Source organism: Oncorhynchus tshawytscha, linkage group LG30 (assembly GCF_018296145.1).
Source record: "Oncorhynchus tshawytscha isolate Ot180627B linkage group LG30, Otsh_v2.0, whole genome shotgun sequence".
Taxonomy (NCBI): domain Eukaryota; kingdom Metazoa; phylum Chordata; class Actinopteri; order Salmoniformes; family Salmonidae; genus Oncorhynchus; species Oncorhynchus tshawytscha.
The window spans coordinates 29,120,559-29,142,042 of record NC_056458.1 but is presented as its reverse complement, the minus strand read 5'-3'; the positions used below and the strand labels follow the sequence as shown (position 1 = coordinate 29,142,042).

The following is a 21,484-nucleotide window of genomic DNA, read 5'->3' as shown; positions in this document are numbered from 1 at the left end:
TATTTGTTATTTCATAGTTTGTATGTCTTCACTATTATTCTACAATGTAGAAAATAATAAAAAATAAAGAAAAACCCTTGAATGAGTTGGGTGTTCTAAAACTTTTGGCTGGTAGTGTATATTGTAAGAGATCCAGAGGGATTGCCAATTCTTAAGTGTCAAACGTGACAATGACCATAGGAGTTAGCAAGACAGCACTAACACATCTGGGACCAGGCACGAATACTTCCTGGAACAGCCTGAAAAGTATGACATCACAAAACCCCCGTTCATATTCCTCCTATGGACATTCCACATAAGATGTCCATCTTCAGTGCTGTCAGGTTGAAGTAGTCTCTACCCTGTGATGTTGTTCTGGTGTGGAGGTCACAGGGAATATATCGTCACAGAAATTGTGACTGTGAGCAACTGTGAAAGCATCGCCAGAGCTGCAAAAAAATTCTGTGGTGGAATTATTGTAATCAAAAGGAGAGACTTAAGATTTCTTCAAAAGAATCAAACTTTACTATTTAATTACTGCAGTAATGGAGCTGGTCGGTAATAACCCCTGGAGGTTATCACTGAGAACTCAATGAGCTGGTTTGAGCCACAGCATTTTATAGCAAAGTCCATCCTCCTTCAGTCTACATGACACACAACAGATGTACTGTATGGAATGGGTCACAAGGTTAAGGTTTGTCTGAAAGATACTTATAATTCACAGCAGACAGTATTTGCTCTAAAAACATGAGAACTCATTGTGTAGAGACCAGTGTCTGGCCCCCCAACTCCATACTGGAGCCATCTCTCCATGGTACCTTGTAGAACAGAAACATTAACTCATGCTCTGGAATGCGGTATCACCCAAAGACATCGTAAATCTTCCAGAGGCCCATCTTCAGTAGAACACATACAAATGAGCATTCTAATAACCCCTTATTCTGTTGCATAAAACAACCATTTGATGCAATTACAGCATTATAACATAATCTTGTAATTTCCACCATAATTCACAAGTTTACTTCCTAAACTTGGAAGTACTTTGCTGCCCCCTCCTGATGAAATACTTGTACTACAACATTTTAACAGTATTTGATCACAGTCTTGCTGAATGTTGATATTTCAAATTCTCCCCAAGATAAAATGAGGAGGGCGGGAACATATTCACTATCCAGTCATCTAGACAGTCTGTGGTCATGAAAGGATAGTAGATGAGGAAAGGAGTTTCCTAATCCATTTCCATTAAGTGTCTATCGATTCAGGACAATAAATGATGAGTCGCTGAATCAGGTGAATTGGACGGCCAGTTGGTGTGGTGATTGGCAGGAGCCAGCTAGACACACACACACACACACACACACACACACACGGACACACACACAGTTGGTGTGGTGACTGATAGAGGCCTGCAGATGTCAGATGTCAGGCCCTCCCATACATAGTAATCAGTTACATTCTCCTTAAAGTCCAAGCCTAGTACAAAAGGCTATGTAGAGTTACTCAAGTCATTTACACAATGTAATACACTTTTCTTGCTCACAAGATTGCATGTTTAATGGCTAGACTGGAAATATTTGCTTTCTAATATACCAATATGCTTAGTTTACGATACCAATATAAAGCGAATATACTTATTATTGTGGGTGGATATCGGTCACAGTATTGTTTTGGGTCAAAGACCTCTCCAAGCCTATAGCCTCCTGGCAGACAAGTCATGTCATGTCTCACTCTCACTCTCTTTCCCTCTTTCCCTCTCTCTACCTCCCTCTCTCCCCTCCCCCTCTTCCTATCCTACACTCCCCCAAACACTCTTTCTCCCCTCACGCTCCTCTCTCTCTTTCTTTCACACCCACCCTCATCTCCCCCAGACTTCTTCCCACCCCCGGAATTGGTGGATGAGGGGGGACTGGCGCGGCCGGTGGTGGCTGGCATTGTGGCTACCATCTGTTTCCTGGCAGCTGCTGTCCTCTTTAGCACACTGGCAGCCTGCTTCGTCAACAAGCAGCGCCGACGAACGCTCAAGAGGAGGAGAGGTGAGACATATAGAGACACACAAAGATTTACAGACAGACACACATACACATGATTTGACAGCTGACAAAGCAATATAGAGCTCTCTTGACATTTCTTTGAATTGACATCAAATTAAACATTGAATGAATCCCCCCCACCTCTTTTTCAGACCCCCCTCTCTCGATAACACACTGCAGAAAAAGTGTGGAAACTCCGTAAGTAACCCTAAGCCAACAACGCTTTTCTCTTTTTCTTACTTCATTGCAAATTATGCAAATCAAGGGCAGGGTGCACTACATCACAACTCAAGGCTTCTAGCAGACACGCCCATCAAATAGAGAAAGCTTATTGGCAGGACCACCAATCACTGGCCAGCGATTGGCCAGATATTGACGGACAGGGGGCGGTCACTGTGTAGCTAGCTATTACCCGTAGTTCATCTCAGCAAAGCCCATACTTGCTTTTTAACGATCATATTTGGAACGATACTTGTTGCATACAGTAAATGCTCAATATGATATTGAAAAAATTGAACTCATATTTTATAAACATTTACCAAATTCAAATCATGTTGTCGATAATTCCCAACAAAAAACACTTTCAGTTACCTGTTTTCATTCATGTAATTTTAATGGACTAGTAGAGCTGAGCTTGTACACAAGCTTGTCTTTGTCACAGGAAGTTCAATTCATCGTTGTTGACCTTGTTTTCCTAATAACAGTGGGACTGAACGATCAATATCTCTTGGTCACGGAGAGGTTGTCATGGCCGTGTTCACAAACATTGGTGTCTAATCTAGCAACCAAGTCTTTGTGTGTGTTCCCTTATATAGTGCACTACGTTTGACCAGAGCCATATGGGGTGCTGGTAAAAAAAAAGTAGTGCACTATAAAGGGAATGGGGTGTAATTTGAGACGCAGCCCAAGTCTTTTAGTATCAAAAGAAAACAATGCTACATAGAGACATCAATCAAAAATCCCTGACATTAAAGGCAGAATGTTTGATAATTATTTGAGGGCGGTGCTTCAGAGGTTTCACAGACTGTTGGATTGGACAAATGGTTCTCCCTCAGATCTTTCCAAGGGCCTCATTTGGCTACTGTGGCCTCATTGAAATAGCATCTTAATTGCCACATAGATTCTCTCTTTCTCAAACGAATTTCTTCTGTGAGCTTTGAGAACTGAACAAGCATATATCGTTGAGCTGCATTCCATGGAAGTATAATATATTTTGATCCACTCACTTACAGAGCATGTTTTGTTGAACTCCTGGTGTAGTGGTACTAACATTGCAACAGGATGTACAACCAACATTTTAGGGGAAGAGAATGTGTTATTTCTGTTGTGGTGTTTTAAATGTCATGTAAGAGGTAAAAAAAAAAAACTAACAGGTAAGTATCCAATTTATCACTGTAGCCTGTTATTTTTCCAAAAGCTGCCACTTGATTGTGATTCCTGTCTTTAGCCCTCATCTTGGGACTCCATTTGACCCTTTTAACACTAAAGTGCCGACCCGAACTCTACTGTGCTGGTTCTGATGTTTTCCTTCCACATTGTCCTATCCTGCAAACTTCCAGCAACTATGGTGGGTATGTAACCAGGCCAGCCAAGTACGGCTCGGCTTGTCATGGCCCGGTTCAGTAGTAATGTGAAAAGGGTTATATAGTCCAGATGACCTGGCCTCCACAATCCCCCGACCTCAACCAAATTGAGATTGTTTGGGATAAGTTGGACCGCAGAGTGAAGGAAAAGCAGCCAACAAGTGCTCAGCGCATGTGGGAACTCCTTCAAGACTGTTGGAAAAACATTCCAGGTGAAGCTGGTTGAGAGAATGCCAAGAGTGTGCAAAGCTGTCATCAAGGTGGCTATTTGAAGAATTTCAAATATAAAATATATTTTGATTTATTTAACACTTTTTTGGTTACTACATGATTCCATATTTGTTATTTCATAGTTGTGATGTCTTCACTATTATTCTACAGTGTAGAAAATAGTACAAATAAAGAAAAACCCTTGAATGAGCAGGTGTTCTAAAACTTTTGAGCCGTAAATCAATTCTAAACGTCTTGTTACAGTGTTTGCATTCAAGGTCAGTATTTTATGTAAGGGTATTAGGGTATTTTATGTAAGGCAAATTATACCAGAGGGCTTAAAAAACATTGGGGGTGGGGGGCGTGGCACCCTGGGCCACATGCACTAGCTTTACTCTGCTCAGCAGTTTACCATGGTACACTAAAACACTTGATCAATGTTATCATGGAAAGTTGACACATTTTCCAAACTCTGAAATCACACTTGAAAAGAACAACTTACCAAACTGCTCACTGAGCCTAATGAGATAAATTCTCTTGTTCTTCACTCTTTTGTGTGTCTTCTCCCCCCAGTTCTAATAACTGCCACCTTTGATGACTTTTGGATATGGCTTAATGGTTTAAACACCATGCCAAGGAGAAATCTCTTGCGTTGTACATATGATCCTATTATTTGTGTAATATGCAGTACTCATCATCAACGTTGCATACTTTCCATCCACTTGTCATTGAAGAAAAAGTGAAGGAGTTTGCCTTGGCTATGGTTATGCAATTGAACGTTATCTTCCAAATTCTCTAATAACTGTACATATTATAAGGCTTGAAAATAGTCACAGAAGAAAGAGAACAGAAATTTAAAACAAAGTTTAATGTATTGTTGTCAATGGGGTATTTATGGACAATCCATTTTTCTTGGAGGGCAAGCTGTCATTATTGGCTTCTGTAAATGTTGGCACAAGCCAATTGCACTCCAGTACACTAAGTCACTTTTGAGCAATAGAACAATGAAAGATATATATATATATATACACAGTGCATTCGGAAAGTATTCAGACCCCTTTACATTTTCCAGATTTTGTTACATACATTTTTTCCCACACTAAATCTACACACAATACCCCATAATGACAAAGCAAAAACATGTTTTTAGAAAGTTTTGCAAATGTATATAAAAAAAAGGAAATATAACATTTACATAAGTATTTAGACCCTTTACTCAGTACTTTGTTGAAGCACCTTTGGCAGCGATTACAGCCTCAAGTCTTCTAAGGGTATCATGCTACAAGCTAGGCACACCTCGATTTGGGGAGTTTCTCCCATTCTTCTCTGCAGATCCTCTAAGCTCTGTCAGGATGCATGGGGCGTGTCGCTGCACAGCTATTTTCAGGTCTTTCCAGCAATGTTCGATTGGGTTCAAGTCCGGGCTCTGGCTGGGCCACACAAGGACCTTCAGAGACTTGGTTTTTGCGCTGACATGCACTGGCAACTGTGGAACCTTATATAAACAGGTGTGTGCCTTTGCGAATCATGCCCAATCAATTGAATTTACCACAGGTGGCCTCCAATCAAGATGTAGAAACATCTCAAGGATGATCAATGGAAAGAGGATGCACCTGAGCTCAATTTCGAGTCTCATAGCAAAGGGTCTGAATACTTATGTAAATAAGGTATTTCTGTTTTTCTTTATGAATTAGCAAAAATGTCTAAAAACCTGTTTTTGGTTTGTCATTGTGGGGTATCTGTGTAGATTGATGAGGATTTAAAAATATTTAATCCATTTTAGAATAAGGCTGTAACATAACAAAATGTTTAAAAAGTCAAGGGGTCTGAAATTTTTCAGAATGCACTGCATATATACAGTTGAAGTCAGAAGTTTACATACACTTAGGTTGGAGTCATTAACACTTGTTTTTCAACCACTTCACAAATTTCTTGATAACAAACTATAGTTTTGGCAAGTCGGTTAGGACATCTACTCTGAATATTTTCCGACTGCACTGTATATATACAGTTGAAGTCGGACGTTTACATACACCTAGGTTGGAGTCATTAAAACCTGTTTTTCAACCACTTCACAAATGTCTTGATAACAAACTATAGTTTTGGCAAGTCGGTTAGGACATCTACTTTGTGCATAACACAAGTCATTTTTCCAACAATTGTTTACAGACAGATTATTTAACGTATAATTCACTGTATCACAATTTCAATGGGTCAGAAGTTTACATACACTAAATTGACTGTGCCTTTAAACAGCTTGGAAAATGTCAGAAAATTATGTCATGGATTAGAAGCTTCTTATAGGCTAATACACATAATTGGAGGTGTACCTGTGGATGTATTTCAAGGCCTACTCTCAAACTCAGTGCCTCTTTGCTTGACATCATGGGGAAATCAAAAGAAATCAGCCAAGACCTCAGAAAATAAATTGCAAACCTCCACAAGTCTGGTTCATCATTGGGAGCAATTTCCAAATGCCTGAAGGTACCAGGTTCATCTGTACAAACAATAGTACACAAGTATAAACACCATGGGACCACGTAGCCGTCATACCGCTCAGGAAGGAGATGCATTCTGTCTCCTAGAGATGAACGTACTTTATTGTGAAAAGTGCAAATCAATCCCAGAACAACAGCAAAGGACCTTGTGAAGATGCTGGAGGAAACAGGTACAAAAGTATCTATATCCTCAGTAAAACGAGTCCTATATCGACATAACCTGAAAGGCCGCTCAGTAAGGAAGAAGCCACTGCTCCAAAACCGCCATAGAAATGCCAGACTACGGTTTGCAACTACACATGGGGACAAAGATTGTACTTTTTGGAGAAATATCCTCTGGCCTGATGAAACAAAAATGTAACTGTTTGGCCATAATGACCATCGTTATGTTTGGAGGGAAAGGGGGAGGCTTGCAAGCCAAAGAACACCATCCCAACCGTGAAGCACAGGGGTGGCAGCATCATGTTGTGGGGGTGCTTTTCTGAAGGAGGGACTGGTGCACTTCACAAAATAGATGGCATAATGAGGGAAGAAAATTATATGGATATATTGAAGCAACATCTCAAGACATCAGTCAGGAAATTAAAGCTTGGTCGCAAATTGGTCTTCCAAATGAACAATGACCCCAAGCATACTTCCAAAGTTGTGGCAAAATGGCTTAAGGACTACAAAGTCAGGGGCAGGACAACAATAAAAAAAGCGTGTGCGAGCAAGGAGGCCTACAAACTTGAATCAGTTACACCAGCTCTGTCAGGAGGAATGGGCCAAAATTCACCCAACGTATTGTGGGAAGCTTGTGGAAGGCTACCGGAAACGTTTGACCCAATTTTAACAATTTAAAGGCAATGCTACCAAATACTAATTGAGTGTATGTAAACTTCTGAACCACTGGGAATGTGATGAAAGAAATAAAAGCTGAAATAAATAATTATCTATTATTCTGACATTTCACATTCTTAAAAGAAAGAAGTGATCCTGACTGACCTAAGACAGTTTAATTTTTACCTGGATTAAATGTCAGGAATTGTGAAAAACTGAGTTTAAATGTATTTGGTTAAGGTGTATGTAAACTTCCGACTTCAAATGTATTTATATTTACACATTTACATTTACGATATATTGTGGCCCTTAAAGTATCAGCAGAATAATGCAGAAATCTGAATAATGCAAACTGGCCTTTTGTCTTCTCCACTCAGTCGGACCCTTTAAAGGCAATGCTACCAAATACTAATTGAGTGTATGTAAACTTCTGACCCACTGGGAATGTGATGAAAGAAATAAAAAACTGAAGTAAATCATTCTCTCTACTATTATTCTGACATTTCACATTCTTAAAATAAAGTGGTGATCCTACTTGACCTAAAACACGGACTCTTTACTAGGATTAAGTGTCAGGAATTGTGATAACCTGAGTTTAAATGTATTTGGCTTAGGTGTATGTAAACATCCGACTTCAACTGTATGTCAATTTATATATATATATATATATATATATATATATATATATACAGTACCAGTCAATACTACTCATTCATGGGTTTTTCTTTATTTTTACTATTTTCTACATTGTAGAATAGTAGTCAAGAAGACATCAAAACTATTAAATAACACACATGGAATCATATAGTAACCAAAAAAAGTGTTGAAAAAATCTAAATATATTTTATATTTGAACATTCTCTCAACCAGCTTCATGAGGTAGTCACCAGGTGTGTGTTGTTAAAAGTGAATTTGTGGAATTTCTTGTCTTAATGCGTTTGAGCCAATCAATTGTGTTGTGACATGGTAGGGGTGGTATACAGAAGCCCTATTTGATAAAAGACCAAGTCCATATTATGGCAAGAACAGCTCAAATAAGCAAAGTGAAACGACAATCCATCATTCCTTTGAGACATTCAAGGTCAGTCAATACAGAATTTTCTTTCAAGCGGTATGATGAAACTGGCTCTCATGAGGACCACCACAGGAAAGGAAGACCGAGAGTTACCTCTGCTGCAAAGTTCATTGGAGTTACCAGCCTCAGAAATTGCAGCCCAACTAATTGCTTCAGAGTTCAAGTAACAGACACATATCAATATTAACTGTTCAGAGGAGACTGTGTGAATCAGGCCTTCATTGTCAAATTGCTGCAAAGAAACCACTACTAAAGTACACCAATGATAAGAAGAGACTTGCTTGTGCCAAGAAACACAAGCAATGGACATTAGACTGGTGGAAATCTGTCCGTTGGTCTGATGAGTCCAAATTTAAGATCTTTCGTTCCAACTGCCATGTCTTTGTGAGACGCAGACTAGGTGAACAGATGATCTCCGCATGTGTGGTTCCCACAGTGAAGCATGGAGGAGGAGGTGTGATGGTGTGAGGGAGCTTTTCTGGTGACACTGTCAGTGATTTATTTAGAATTCAAGGCACACTTAACCAGCATGGCTACCACAGCATTCTTCAGCGATACGCCATCCCATCTGGTTTGCGCTTAGGGGGACTATCATTTGTCTTCCTACAGGATAATGAACCAAAACACTTCCAGTCTGTGTAAGGACCGGAGGTGTGGACCAAGAAGGAGAGTGATGGAGAGCTGCATCAGATGACCTGGCCTCCACAATCACCTGAGCTCAACCCAATTGAGATGGTTTGGGATGAGTCGGACAGCAGAGTGAAGGAAAAGCAGCCAACAAGTGCTAGCATATGTGGGAACTCCTTAAAGACTGTTGGAAAATCATTCCAGGTGAAGCTGGTTGACAGAATGCCAAGAGTGTGCAAAGCTGTCAAAAAGGAAAGGGTGGCTACTTTGAGGAATATAAAATTTAAGATATATTTTGATTTGTTTAACACATTTTTAGTTACTTATTTTATCAAAGATTCTCTGTAATTAGTATTACGCGATCATGACTAATCAGTTGTAAATGTAATTAACTAGGAAGCCAGGGCACCAAGGAAGAATATTCAGATGACAAAGTTATCATTTCCTAAAATAACTTTTCAGATCAATTAGTCTTCGAATTAATGAATTATTTACTTTCTCACGTTAGTCTCATTCCAAACGTCGTAAATTGTTGGTTATCTGCACGAACCCAGTCTTCACTATGAGTCATCCATACATCAATTCTCTTAAATTATTTATTTATTACTAACTAAGTAAATCACAGAAATGCATTAAAAAAACTGTAAATATGGTTACAAGAAATGATAGGAGAATGTGCCCTAGTGGGCTAAACCGGCATGGCGGCTTGTTAGACAAAAGGGGAAGTGGTGGTCGACTAAGAAGTCACTACAGAGTGATAATTACAACAATTGAAATACTAATCCTTTGCACATGAACGCTCACTCATTCGGGAACAATTGCAATCAATACATATATTTACGCTCGGTGTGCCGTCTTGATCGCTGGTGAAAAGTTTGTTTCTTTTGTAGAATTGTCCGTCTCTCTACCTCTCTCTCTCCGTCGTGGTTATAGTGGATAGTTCAGAGTTTATTTATTTATTTATTTATTTTATTTATTTATTTCACCTTTATTTAACCAGGTAGGCAAGTTGAGAACAAGTTCTCATTTACAATTGCGACCTGGCCAAGACAAAGCAAAGCAGTTCGACACATACAACGACACAGAGTTACACATGGAGTAAAACAAACATACAGTCAATAATACAGTCTAAACAAGTCTATATACGATGTGAGCAAATGAGGTGAGAAGGGAGGTAAAGGCAAAAAAGGCCAAGGTGGCAAAGTAAATACAATATAGCAAGTAAAACACTGGAATGGTAGTTTTGCAATGGAAGAATGTGCAAAGTAGAAATAAAAATAATGGGGTGCAAAGGAGCAAAATAAATTAATTAATTAAATACAGTAGGGAAAGAGGTAGTTGTTTGGGCTAAATTATAGGTGGGCTATGTACAGGTGCAGTAATCTGTGAGCTGCTCTGACAGTTGGTGCTTAAAGCTAGTGAGGGAGATAAGTGTTTCCAGTTTCAGAGATTTTTGTAGTTCGTTCCAGTCATTGGCAGCAGAGAACTGGAAGGAGAGGCGGCCAAAGAAAAATTGTTTTTGGGGGTGACTACAGAGATATACCTGCTGGAGCGCGTGCTACAGGTGGGAGATGCTATGGTGACCAGCGAGCTGAGATAAGGGGGGACTTTACCTAGCAGGGTCTTGTAGATGACATGGAGCCAGTGGGTTTGGCGACGAGTATGAAGCGAGGGCCAGCCAACGAGAGCGTACAGGTCGCAATGGTGGGTAGTATATGGGGCTTTGGTGACAAAATGGATTGCACTGTGATAGACTGCATCCAATTTGTTGAGTAGGGTATTGGAGGCTATTTTGTAAATGACATCGCCAAAGTCGAGGATTGGTAGGATGGTCAGTTTTACAAGGGTATGTTTGGCAGCATGAGTGAAGGATGCTTTGTTGCGAAATAGGAAGCCAATTCTAGATTTAACTTTGGATTGGAGATGTTTGATATGGGTCTGGAAGGAGAGTTTACAGTCTAACCAGACACCTAAGTATTTGTAGTTGTCCACATATTCTAAGTCAGAGCCGTCCAGAGTAGTGATGTTGGACAGGCGGGTAGGTGCAGGTAGCGATCGGTTGAAGAGCATGCATTTAGTTTTACTTGTATTTAAGAGCAATTGGAGGCCACGGAAGGAGAGTTGTATGGCATTGAAGCTTGCCTGGAGGGTTGTTAACACAGTGTCCAAAGAAGGGCCAGAAGTATACAGAATGGTGTCGTCTGCGTAGAGGTGGATCAGAGACTCACCAGCAGCAAGAGCGACCTCATTGATGTATACAGAGAAGAGAGTCGGTCCAAGAATTGAACCCTGTGGCACCCCCATAGAGACTGCCAGAGTTCCGGACAGCAGACCCTCCGATTTGACACACTGAACTCTATCAGAGAAGTAGTTGGTGAACCAGGCGAGGCAATCATTTGAGAAACCAAGGCTGTCGAGTCTGCCAATGAGGATGTGGTGATTGACAGAGTCGAAAGCCTTGGCCAGATCAATGAATACGGCTGCACAGTAATGTTTCTTATCGATGGCGGTTAAGATATCGTTTAGGACCTTGAGCGTGGCTGAGGTGCACCCATGACCAGCTCTGAAACCAGATTGCATAGCAGAGAAGGTATGGTGAGATTCGAAATGGTCGGTAATCTGTTTGTTGACTTGGCTTTCGAAGACCTTAGAAAGGCATGGTAGGATGGATATAGGTCTGTAGCAGTTTGGGTTAAGAATGTCCCCCCCTTTGAAGAGGGGGATGACCGCAGCTGCTTTCCAATCTTTGGGAATCTCAGACGACACGAGAGGTTGAACAGGCTAGTAATAGGGGTGGCAACAATTTCTGCAGATAATTTTAGAAAGAAAGGGTCCAGATTGTCTAGCCCGGCTGATTTGTAGGGGTCCAGATTTTGCAGCTCTTTCAGAACATCAGCTGAACGGATTTGGGAGAAGGAGAAATGGGTAAGGCTTGGGCGAGTTGCTGTTGGGGGTGCAGTGCTGTTGACCGGGGTAGGAGTAGCGAGGTGGAAAGCATGGCCAGCCGCAGAAAAATGCTTATTGAAATTCTCAATTATGGTGGATTTATCAGTGGTGACAGTGTTTCCTATCTTCAGTGCAGTGGGCAGCTGGGAGGAGGTGTTCTTATTCTCCATGGACTTTACAGTGTCCCAGAACTTTTTTGAGTTAGTGTTGCAGGAAGCAAATTTCTGCTTGAAAAAGCTAGCCTTGGCTTTTCTAACTGCCTGTGTATAATGGTTTCTAGCTTCCCTGAACAGCTGCATATCACGGGGGCTGTTCGATGCTAATGCAGAACGCCATAGGATGTTTTTGTGTTGGTTAAGGGCAGTCAGGCCTGGGGAGAACCAAGGGCTATATCTGTTCCTGGTTCTAAATTTCTTGAATGGGGCATGTGTTACGGTTTTCTTCCGTCGAAAGAGAGTCGGACCAAAATGCAGCGTGGTTAATTCGAAACATCTTTAATGACGATGAACACGAACAATAAAAAAACAATAAACGTAACGTGAAAACCGAAACAGCCTATCTTGTGCAAACAAACACTGAGACATGAACAATCACCCACGAAACACTCAAAGAATATGGCTGCCTTAAATATGGTTCCCAATCGGAGACAACAAGAATCACCTGCCTCTGATTAAGAACCGCCTCAGGCAACCATAGACTATGCTAGAAAACCCCACTAAGCCACAATCCCAAAACCTAAGGTGCGGACTCCCGGCCGCACACCTAAACCCATAGGGGAGGGTCCGGGTGGGCGTCTGTCCACGGTGGCGGCTCCGGCTCGGGACGTGGACCCCACTCCAACCAAGTCTTAGTCCCCTTGTAACGCGTCCTTTGATTAGCGACCCTCGCCGCCGACCTTGGCCTATTAACCCTCACCAAGGACCCCACTGGACTGAGGGGCAGCTCGGGACTGAGAGGAAGCCCAGTACTGAGAGGATGCCTAGTACTGAGAGGAAGCCCAGTACTGAGAGGAAGCCCAGTACTGAGAGGAAGCTCAGGCAGGTAGTTGGCTCTGGCAGATCCAGGCTAGCTGGTGGTTCTGGCAGATCCTGGTTGACTGGCAGTTCTGGAAGATCATGGCTGACTGGCGGATCTGGAAGATCCTGGCTGACTGGCGGTTCTGGAAGATCCTGGCTGACTGGCGGTTCTGGAAGATCATGGTTGACTGGCAGATCTGGAAGATCATGGCTGACTGGCGGATCCTGGCTGACTGGCGGCTCTAGCTGCTCTGGCTGCTCCATGCAGACTGACAGCTCTGGCTGATCCATGCAGACTGGCAGCTCTGGCAGCTCCATGCAGACTGGCAGCTCTGGCAGCTCCATGCAGACTGGCAGCTCTGGCTGCTCCATGCAGACTGGCAGCTCTGGCTGCTCCATGCAGACTGGCAGTTCTGGCTGCTCCATGCAGACTGGCATCTCCGGCTGCTCCATGCAGACTGACAGCTCCGGCTGCTCCATGCAGACTGACAGCTCCGGCTGCTCCATGCAGACTGACAGCTCTGGCTGCTCCATGCAGACTGGCAGCTCTGGCTGCTCCATGCAGACTGGCTGCTCTGGCTGCTCCATGCAGACTGGCAGCTCTGGCTGCTCCATGCAGACTGACTGCTCTGGCTGCTCCATGCAGACTGGCAGCTCTGGCTGCTCCATGCAGACTGACAGCTCTGGCTGCTCCATGCAGACTGGCAGCTCTGGCTGCGCTGAACAGGCAGGAGACTCCGGCAGCGCTGGAGAGGAGGAAGGCTCTGGCAGCGCTAAACAGGCGGGAGACTCCAGCAGTGCTGGAGAGGAGGAAGGCTCTGGCAGCGCTAAACAGGTGGCAGACTCCGGCAGCGCTGGAGAGGAGAAAGGCTCTGGCAGCGCTAAACAGGCGGGAGACTCCGGCAGCGCTGTAGAGGAGGAAGGCTCTGGCAGCGCTAAACAGGGGGGAGACTCCGGCAGCGCTGGAGAGGAGGAAGGCTCTGACAGCGCTAAACAGGTGGGAGACTCCGGCAGCGCTGGAGAGGAGGAAGGCTCTGACAGAGCTAAACAGGCGAGGCGCACTGTAGGCCTGATGCGTGGTGCTGGCACTGGTGGTACTGGGCCGAGAACACGTACAAGGAAGCCTGGTGCGGGGTGCTGCCACCGGAGGACTGGTGTGTGGAGGTGGCACTGGATAGACCGGACCGTGCAGGCACACTGGAGCTCTTGAGCACCGAGCCTGCCCAACCTTACCTGGCTTGATGCCCACTCTAGCCCGGCCAATACGAGGAGCTGGTATGTACCGCACCGGGCTATGCACCCGCACTGGAGACACCGTGCGCTCCACAGCATAACACGGTGCCTGCCCGGTCTCTTTAGCCCCCCGGTAAGCACAGGAAGTTTGCGCAGGTCTCCTACCTGGCGTAGCCATACTCCCTGTGAGCCCCCCCCAATACATTTTTGGGGGTGACACTCGGGCTTCCATCCGCGTCGCCGTGCTGCCTCTTCATACCAGCGCCTCTCCGCTTTCGCCGCCTCCAGTTCTTCTTTGGGGTGGCGATATTCTCCAGGCTGTGCCCAGGGTCCTTTTCCGTCCAATACCTCCTCCCAAGTCCAGAAGTCCTGTGATAGCTGCTCCTCACGATAAACAGGGGGAGTTGGCTCAGGTCTGAACCCTGACTCTGCCACACTTTCCCTGAGCCCCCCCCAAGACATTTTTGGGGCTGACTCTCGGGCTTCCTTGCCAACCGTGTTCCCTCGTATCGCCGGCTCCTCTCTCCGGCTGCCTCTGCTCTGCTCCCATGGGAGGCGATCTCTTCCAGCCAGTATCTCCTCCCAAGTGTTACAACCCTTGCCATCCAAAACGTCTTCCCATGTCCATTCCTCTTTTCGCTGCTCCTGCTGTTGCTGCCTGTCACCACGCCGCTTGGTCCTGGTGTGGTGGGTAATTCTGTTACGGTTTTCTTTAGGTGAAGTAGAGGTGGACCAAAATGCAGCGTGGTTAATTCGATACATCTTTAATGACGATGAACACGAACAATAAAAAAACAATAAATGTAACGTGAAAACCGAAACAGCCTATCTTGTGCAAAGAAACACTGAGACATGAACAATCACCCAAGAAACACTCAAAGAATATGGCTGCCTTAAATATGGTTCCCAATCAGAGACAACGAGAATCACCTGCCTCTGATTGAGAACCGCCTCAGGCAACCATAGACTATGCTAGAAAACCCCACTAAGCCACAATCTCAAAACCTACAAAAAAAAAACATACATAAACACAACACAAAATAAACCATGTCACACCCTGGCCTGACCAAATAAAGAAAACACAAAATACTAAGACCAGGGCGTGACAGCATATTTATTTAAGATGGTTAGGAAGGCATTTAAAAAAAATATCCAGGCATCCTCTACTGACGGGATGAGATCAATATCCTTCCAGGATACCCCGGCCAGGTCGATTAGAAAGGCCTGCTCACTGAAGTGTTTCAGGGAGCGTTTTACAGTGATGAGTGGAGGTTGTTTGACCGCTGACCCATTACGCATGCAGGCAATGAGGCAGTGATCGCTGAGATCTTGGTTGAAGACAGCAGAGGTGTATTTAGAGGGCAAGTTGGTTAGGATGATATCTATGAGGGTACCCGTGTTTAAGGCTTTGGGGAGGTACCTGGTAGGTTCATTGATAATTTGTGTGAGATTGAGGGCATCAAGTTTAGATTGTAGGATGGCTGGGGTGTTAAGCATGTTCCAGTTTAGGTCGCCTAGCAGCAGGAGCTCTGAAGATAGATGGGGGGCAATCAGTTCATATATGGTGTCCAGAGCACAGCTGGGGGCAGAGGGTGGTCTATAGCAGGCGGCAACAGTGAGAGACTTGTTTTTAGAGAGGTGGATTTTTAAAAGTAGAAGTTCAAATTGTTTGGGTACAGACCTGGATAGTAGGACAGAACTCTGCAGGCTATCTTTGCAGTAGATTGCAACACCGCCCCCTTTGGCAGTTCTATCTTGTCTGAAAATGTTGTAGTTTGGAATTAAAATTTCTGAATTTTTGGTGGTCTTCCTAAGCCAGGATTCAGACACAGCTAGAACATCCGGGTTGGCAGAGTGTGCTAAAGCAGTGAATAGAACAAACTTAGGGAGGAGGCTTCTAATGTTAACATGCATGAAACCAAGGCTATTACGGTTACAGAAGTCGTCAAAAGAGAGCGCCTGGGGAATAGGAGTGGAGCTAGGCACTGCAGGGCCTGGATTCACCTCTACATCGCCAGAGGAACATAGGAGGAGTAGAATAAGGGTGTGGCTAAAAGCAATAAGAATTGGTCGTCTAGAACGTCTGGAACAGAGAGTAAAAGGAGGTTTCTGGGGGCGATAAAATAGCATCAAGGTATAATGTACAGACAAAGGTATGGTAGGATGTGAATACAGTGGAGGTAAACCTAGGTATTGAGTGATGAAGCGAGAGATATTGTCTCTAGAAACATCATTGAAACCAGATGTCATTGCATGTGTGGGTGGTGGAACTAATAGGTTGGATAAGGTATAGTGAGCAGGACTAGAGGCTCTACAGTGAAATAAGCGAATAAACACTAACCAGAACAGCAATGTACAAGGCATATTGATATTAAGGAGAGGCATGCTTAGTCGAGTGATCAAAAGGGCCCGGTGAGTGGAGAGGTTGGTTGGGGTCACGGCGATTTAGACAGCTAGCCAGGCCATTGGTAGCAAGCTAGCATAGGATGGAGGTCTGTTATTAGCCACCTCTTGCGTTCCGTCAGTAGATTCAAAAATCTAAAATATATTTAGATTTGTTTAACACTTTTTTGGTTACTACATGATTCCATATGTGTTATTTCATAGTTTACGTCTTCACTATTATTCTACAATGTAGAAAATAGTAAAAATAAAGAAAAAACACGGAATGAGTAGTACTGTTTGACTGGTACTGTATCTAAAAACATGTTTTCAATTTGTCATTATGGGGTTGTGTGTGTAGATCAGCGTTTCTTAAAGTATGGGTTGCGACGGGACCTGTTAATTGTGGGTCGCGACGTAAATGTATAATTATTTAATAAATTACTGGAATTGACTTGGCCAAGCGCAACTGCAGCTGCAGTTGTGCACCGGGGCCTCCCACTCCTCTTTCTATTCTGGTTAGAACCAGTTTGCGCTGTTCTGTGAAGGAAGTAGAACACAGAGTTGTATGAGAAATTTCTCACCTGGAATAGCCTTAGAACTGTTTGGCCATAATGACCATTGTTATGTTTGGAGGAAAAAGGTAGAGGCTTGCAAGCCGAAGAACACCATCCCAAAATGAAGCACGGGGGTGACAGCATCATGTTGTGGGGGTGCTTTGCTGCAGGAGGGACTGGTGCACTTCACAAAATAGATGGCATCATGAGGGAAGAAAATTATGTGGATGTATTGAAGCAACATCTCAAGACATTAGTTAAAGCTTGGTCGCAAATGGGTCTTCCAAATGGACTATGACCCCAAGCATACTTCCAAAGTTGTGGCAAAATGGCTTAAGGACAACAAAGGTATTGGAGTGGCCATCACAAAGCCCTGACCTCAATCCCATAGAAAATGTGTGGGCAGAACTGAAAAAGCATGTGCTAGCAAGGAGGCCTACAAACCTGACTCAGTTACACCAGCTCTGTCAGGAGGAATGGGCCAAAATTCACCCAACTTAAGGTGGGAAGCTTGTGGAAGGCTACCCGAAACATTTGACCCAAGTTAAACAATTTAAAGGCTATGCTACCAAATACTAATTGAGTGTATGTAAACTTCTGACCCACTGGGAATGTGATGAAAGAAATAAAAGCTGAAATAAATCATTCTCTCTACTATTATTCTTACATTTCACATTCTTAAAATAAAGTGGTGAGCCTAACTGACCTAAGTTGGAATTTTTTACTAGGACTAAATGTCAGGAATTGTGAAAAACTGAGTTTAAATGTATTTGGCTAAGGTGTATGTAAACTTCCAACTTCAACTGTGTGTACATATACACTGCTCAAAAAAATAAAGGGAACACTAAAATAACACATCCTAGATCTGAATGAATGAAATATTCGTATTAAATACTTTTTTCTTTACATAGTTGAATGAGCTGACAACAAAATCACACAAAAATTATCAATGGAAATCAAATTTATCAACCCATGGCGGTCCAGATTTGGAGTCACACTCAAAATTAAAGTGGAAAACCACTCTACAGGCTGATCCAACTTTGATGTAATGTCCTTAAAACAAGTCAAAATGAGGCTCAGTAGTGTGTGTGGCCTCCACGTGCCTGTATGACCTCCCTACAACACCTGGGCATGCTCCTGATGAGGTGGCGGATGGTCTTCTGAGGGATCTCCTCCCAGACCTGGACTAAAGCATCCGCCAACTCCTGGACAGTCTGTGGTGCAACGTGGCGTTGGTGGATGGAGCGAGACATGATTTCCCAGATGTGCTCAATTGGATTCAGGTCTGGGGAACGGGCGGGCCAGTCCATAGCATCAATGCCTTTCTCTTGCAAGAACTGCTGACACACTCCAGCCACATGAGGTCTAGAATTGTCTTGAATTAGGAGGAACCCAGGGCCAACCGCACCAGCATATGGTCTCACAAGGGGTCTGAGGATCTCATCTCGGTACCTAATGGCAGTCAGGCTACCTCTGGCGAGCACATGGAGTGCTGTGCGGCCCCCCAAAGAAATGCCACCCCACACCATGACTGACCCACCGCCAAACCGGTCATGCTGGAGGATGTTGCAGGCAGCAGAACGTTCTCCACGGCGTCTCCAGACTCTGTCTCGTCTGTCACGTGCTCAGTGTGAACCTGCTTTCATCTGTGAAGAGCACAGGGCGCCAGTGGCGAATTTGCCAATCTTGGTGTTCTCTGGCAAATGCCAAACGTCCTGCACGGTGTTGGGCTGTAAGCACAACCCCCACCTGTGGACGTCGGGCCCTCATACCACCCTCATGGAGTCTGTTTCTGACCGTTTGAGCAGACACATGCACATTTGTGCCCTGCTGGAGGTCATTTTGCAGGGCTCTGGCAGTGCTACTCCTGCTCCTCCTTGCACAAAGGCGGAGGTAGCGGTCCTGCTGCTGGGTTGTTGACCTCCTACGGCCTCCTCCACGTCTCCTGATGTACTGGCCTGTCTCCTGGTAGCGCCTCCATGCTCTGGATATTACGCTGACAGACACAGCAAACCTTCTTGCCACAGCTCGCATTGATGTTTCATCCTGGATGAGCTGCACTACCTGAGCCACTTGTGTGGGTTGTAGACTCCGTCTCATGCTACCACTAGAGTGAAAGCACCACCAGCATTCAAAAGTGACCAAAACATCAGCCAGGAAGCATAGGAACTGAGAAATGGTCTGTGGTCACCACCTGCAGAACCACTCCTTTATTGGGGGTGTCTTCCTAATTGCCTATAATTTCCACCTGTTGTCTATTTCATTTGCACAACAGCATGTGACATTGATTGTCAATCAGTGTTGCTTCCTAAGTGGACAGTTTGATTTCACAGAAGTGTGATTGACTTGGAGTTACATTGTGTTGTTTAAGTGTTCCCTTTATTTTTTTGAGCAGTGTGTGTATATATACACTCCTTTACTTATTCTCCATCCAACCAACCATGAACTATTAACTGCTAATAGGTTTAGGGTTGAAAGGAAAGAAGGAGGTTTGGAAATGTCTCCCAAAAGACATAGGAACAAGGGTGTGTGTGGTGCTGCTACCAAAGCCAGATGGAGGGATACCCCCGTTCTCTCTGATATGCATTACTTCCACAGTACTCAGTATGTAGTCCTAGCATGTGTGGGTGTCTAATGGTATGCTGAATGACTCATTGTGCCTAATAAATGGAGAGCTTGTCAGACGTGCATTGTACAAATATCTTCTTGTGTCTTTCGCTCCTCCCTGTATTCTTTATTCCTCTCTGTTTCTAGCTCTTGCTTCTATCTCCTCTCCTCCCTTTTCTCTCTGTCTTGCCTCCCTTTTGCTTTCTGCTTGTTTCTCTGACTCAGCTTATCCCCAGGTTTCTCTTCCCGTTTCTCTGACTGTACCTCTTTCTCCCCCTCTCTCTGTCTCCCTGTCTCTCCATCTTTTTATCCCTACCCACACACCCTCTGTCACTCACTCCATTTCTCTGACCATCTCTTTCTCTCTCCCTCCCTCCTCTCTGTCTCTCCTCTATCATGCCTCACTCTCTTTCTCTCTCTCTTTCTCTGTTTGGACATGTGGAAGCTCTGGAGACTCATTGACAGCATTCCTCCTCCTCCCTCTTCTCCCCTCTTTTTCTTCCTCCTCTCCCGTCTCTGTTGTATTTCCCACCGCAGGACTCCTCTTAGCCCATTGCCCGGCATAGAGCCCTACTGTGAGGGGCCAGACGCCAGCAGTTACCAGCCCCCGCCCTCCAGCCCTCAGTGAGTGTGGCTACATGCACCTTGTTCAGCCCGCCCCTCAGTCAGTGTGCTGCTGGCTGGCTTGGCCGCATGCTTCGTGTGCTGGGCACAGTCGCACGGTCACATGCTGGTTCAAGCAATTGGGGCCCTAAGCTCCCTCACGGTTCACTCACAGGAGATGCAGAATTATTGAATAGATACAGCTGTAAAAAGATACACACTAAGCAACCTACCTGGAGTCATACTTGTTTTATGGTCCACGGAGATAGTCATAGTCTTAGATGTCCAGCAGAGGGTGACGTGCGTACAGTATTGTGGGGTAGAAAGTGCCCTTTGAGAAAGCTGTTGAGCTGAATTTAAATACATCCGAATCAAGACGAAAGCCCTAGATCCCGATATCTCAGAAATGTTCCCAAATTGGGCCAACTAGCATTTCAGACCAGTACTACTAATGGTCTCCCCGAGGTGCGTGCAAACGTAGCGTGATAGCACCGGGAACTGAGAAGGATTTTCAGCGGTCAGACTGCTCCAAATTCAAATTGACATATAAGCCACGGTAAGTGGTGTAACTACAGTGAATTACACTGAGTGTACAAAACATTAAGAACACCTGCTCTTTAAAAACATATATTGATATGCCTTTGAATGCTGCTGTGTTTTTCACGCGCAACAGTTTCCTGTGTGTCAAGAATGGTCCACCACCCAAAGGACAACCGATCCACTTAAAACAACTGTGGGAAGCATTGGAGTCAACACGGGTCAGCATCCATGTGAAACACTTTCGATACCTTTGTTAAGTTCATTCCCCGAAGAATTGAGGCTGTTCTGAGGGCTAAACGGGGTGCAACTCAATATTAGGAAGGTGTTCTTAATGATTTGTACACACACTGTATATGAATAACACAAGTGCCTGATTCAACATTGCACAGGAGGCCATTGTATTCAGTTTTCCCGAAATGGTACCAATTTCCCCCGATGCTGACCACCATGCTGGACATGTAAGATGAAACCACTCCAGTGTGGTTGTTTACTCTCCTTTGAATCGACAGACGACTCTGTCCCATTGAGGATTTCCACTGGGCCTACACACCCAGTATTCTCTCTTCCCATCTCGTGGGTTTCATTGGTTGGCTGCTGCTGCTGCTGCTTCTCCTCACGTCCCACCCCCTAACTTCCCTCCTGTGCCATACACTGAGAATATAACAGCAACATTAGAGGAACATATTGCCACTTGTCATGAAGCTCACGGGCATAGCATCCCATGCTCTGGTCTGACCTGTTTAAAACCTAGCACAGGTAGACCAATGGCGTTTTTAAGT

The 21,484-nt window shown here is 44.3% G+C and overlaps 1 protein-coding gene across 1 annotated transcript in view; it reads left to right on the top strand.

Moving 5' to 3' along the window:
• The window catches only part of LOC112229095 (protein turtle homolog B-like), a 188,928-nt gene that overhangs the window by 147,564 nt on the left and 19,880 nt on the right, over positions 1-21,484 (top strand). Inside the window, exons 16-17 of the mRNA XM_042309595.1 lie at positions 1,848-2,012; positions 2,162-2,207. Coding sequence (XP_042165529.1) covers positions 1,848-2,012; positions 2,162-2,207 — 211 coding nt within the window. The remainder of the gene's footprint in view (positions 1-1,847; positions 2,013-2,161; positions 2,208-21,484) is intronic.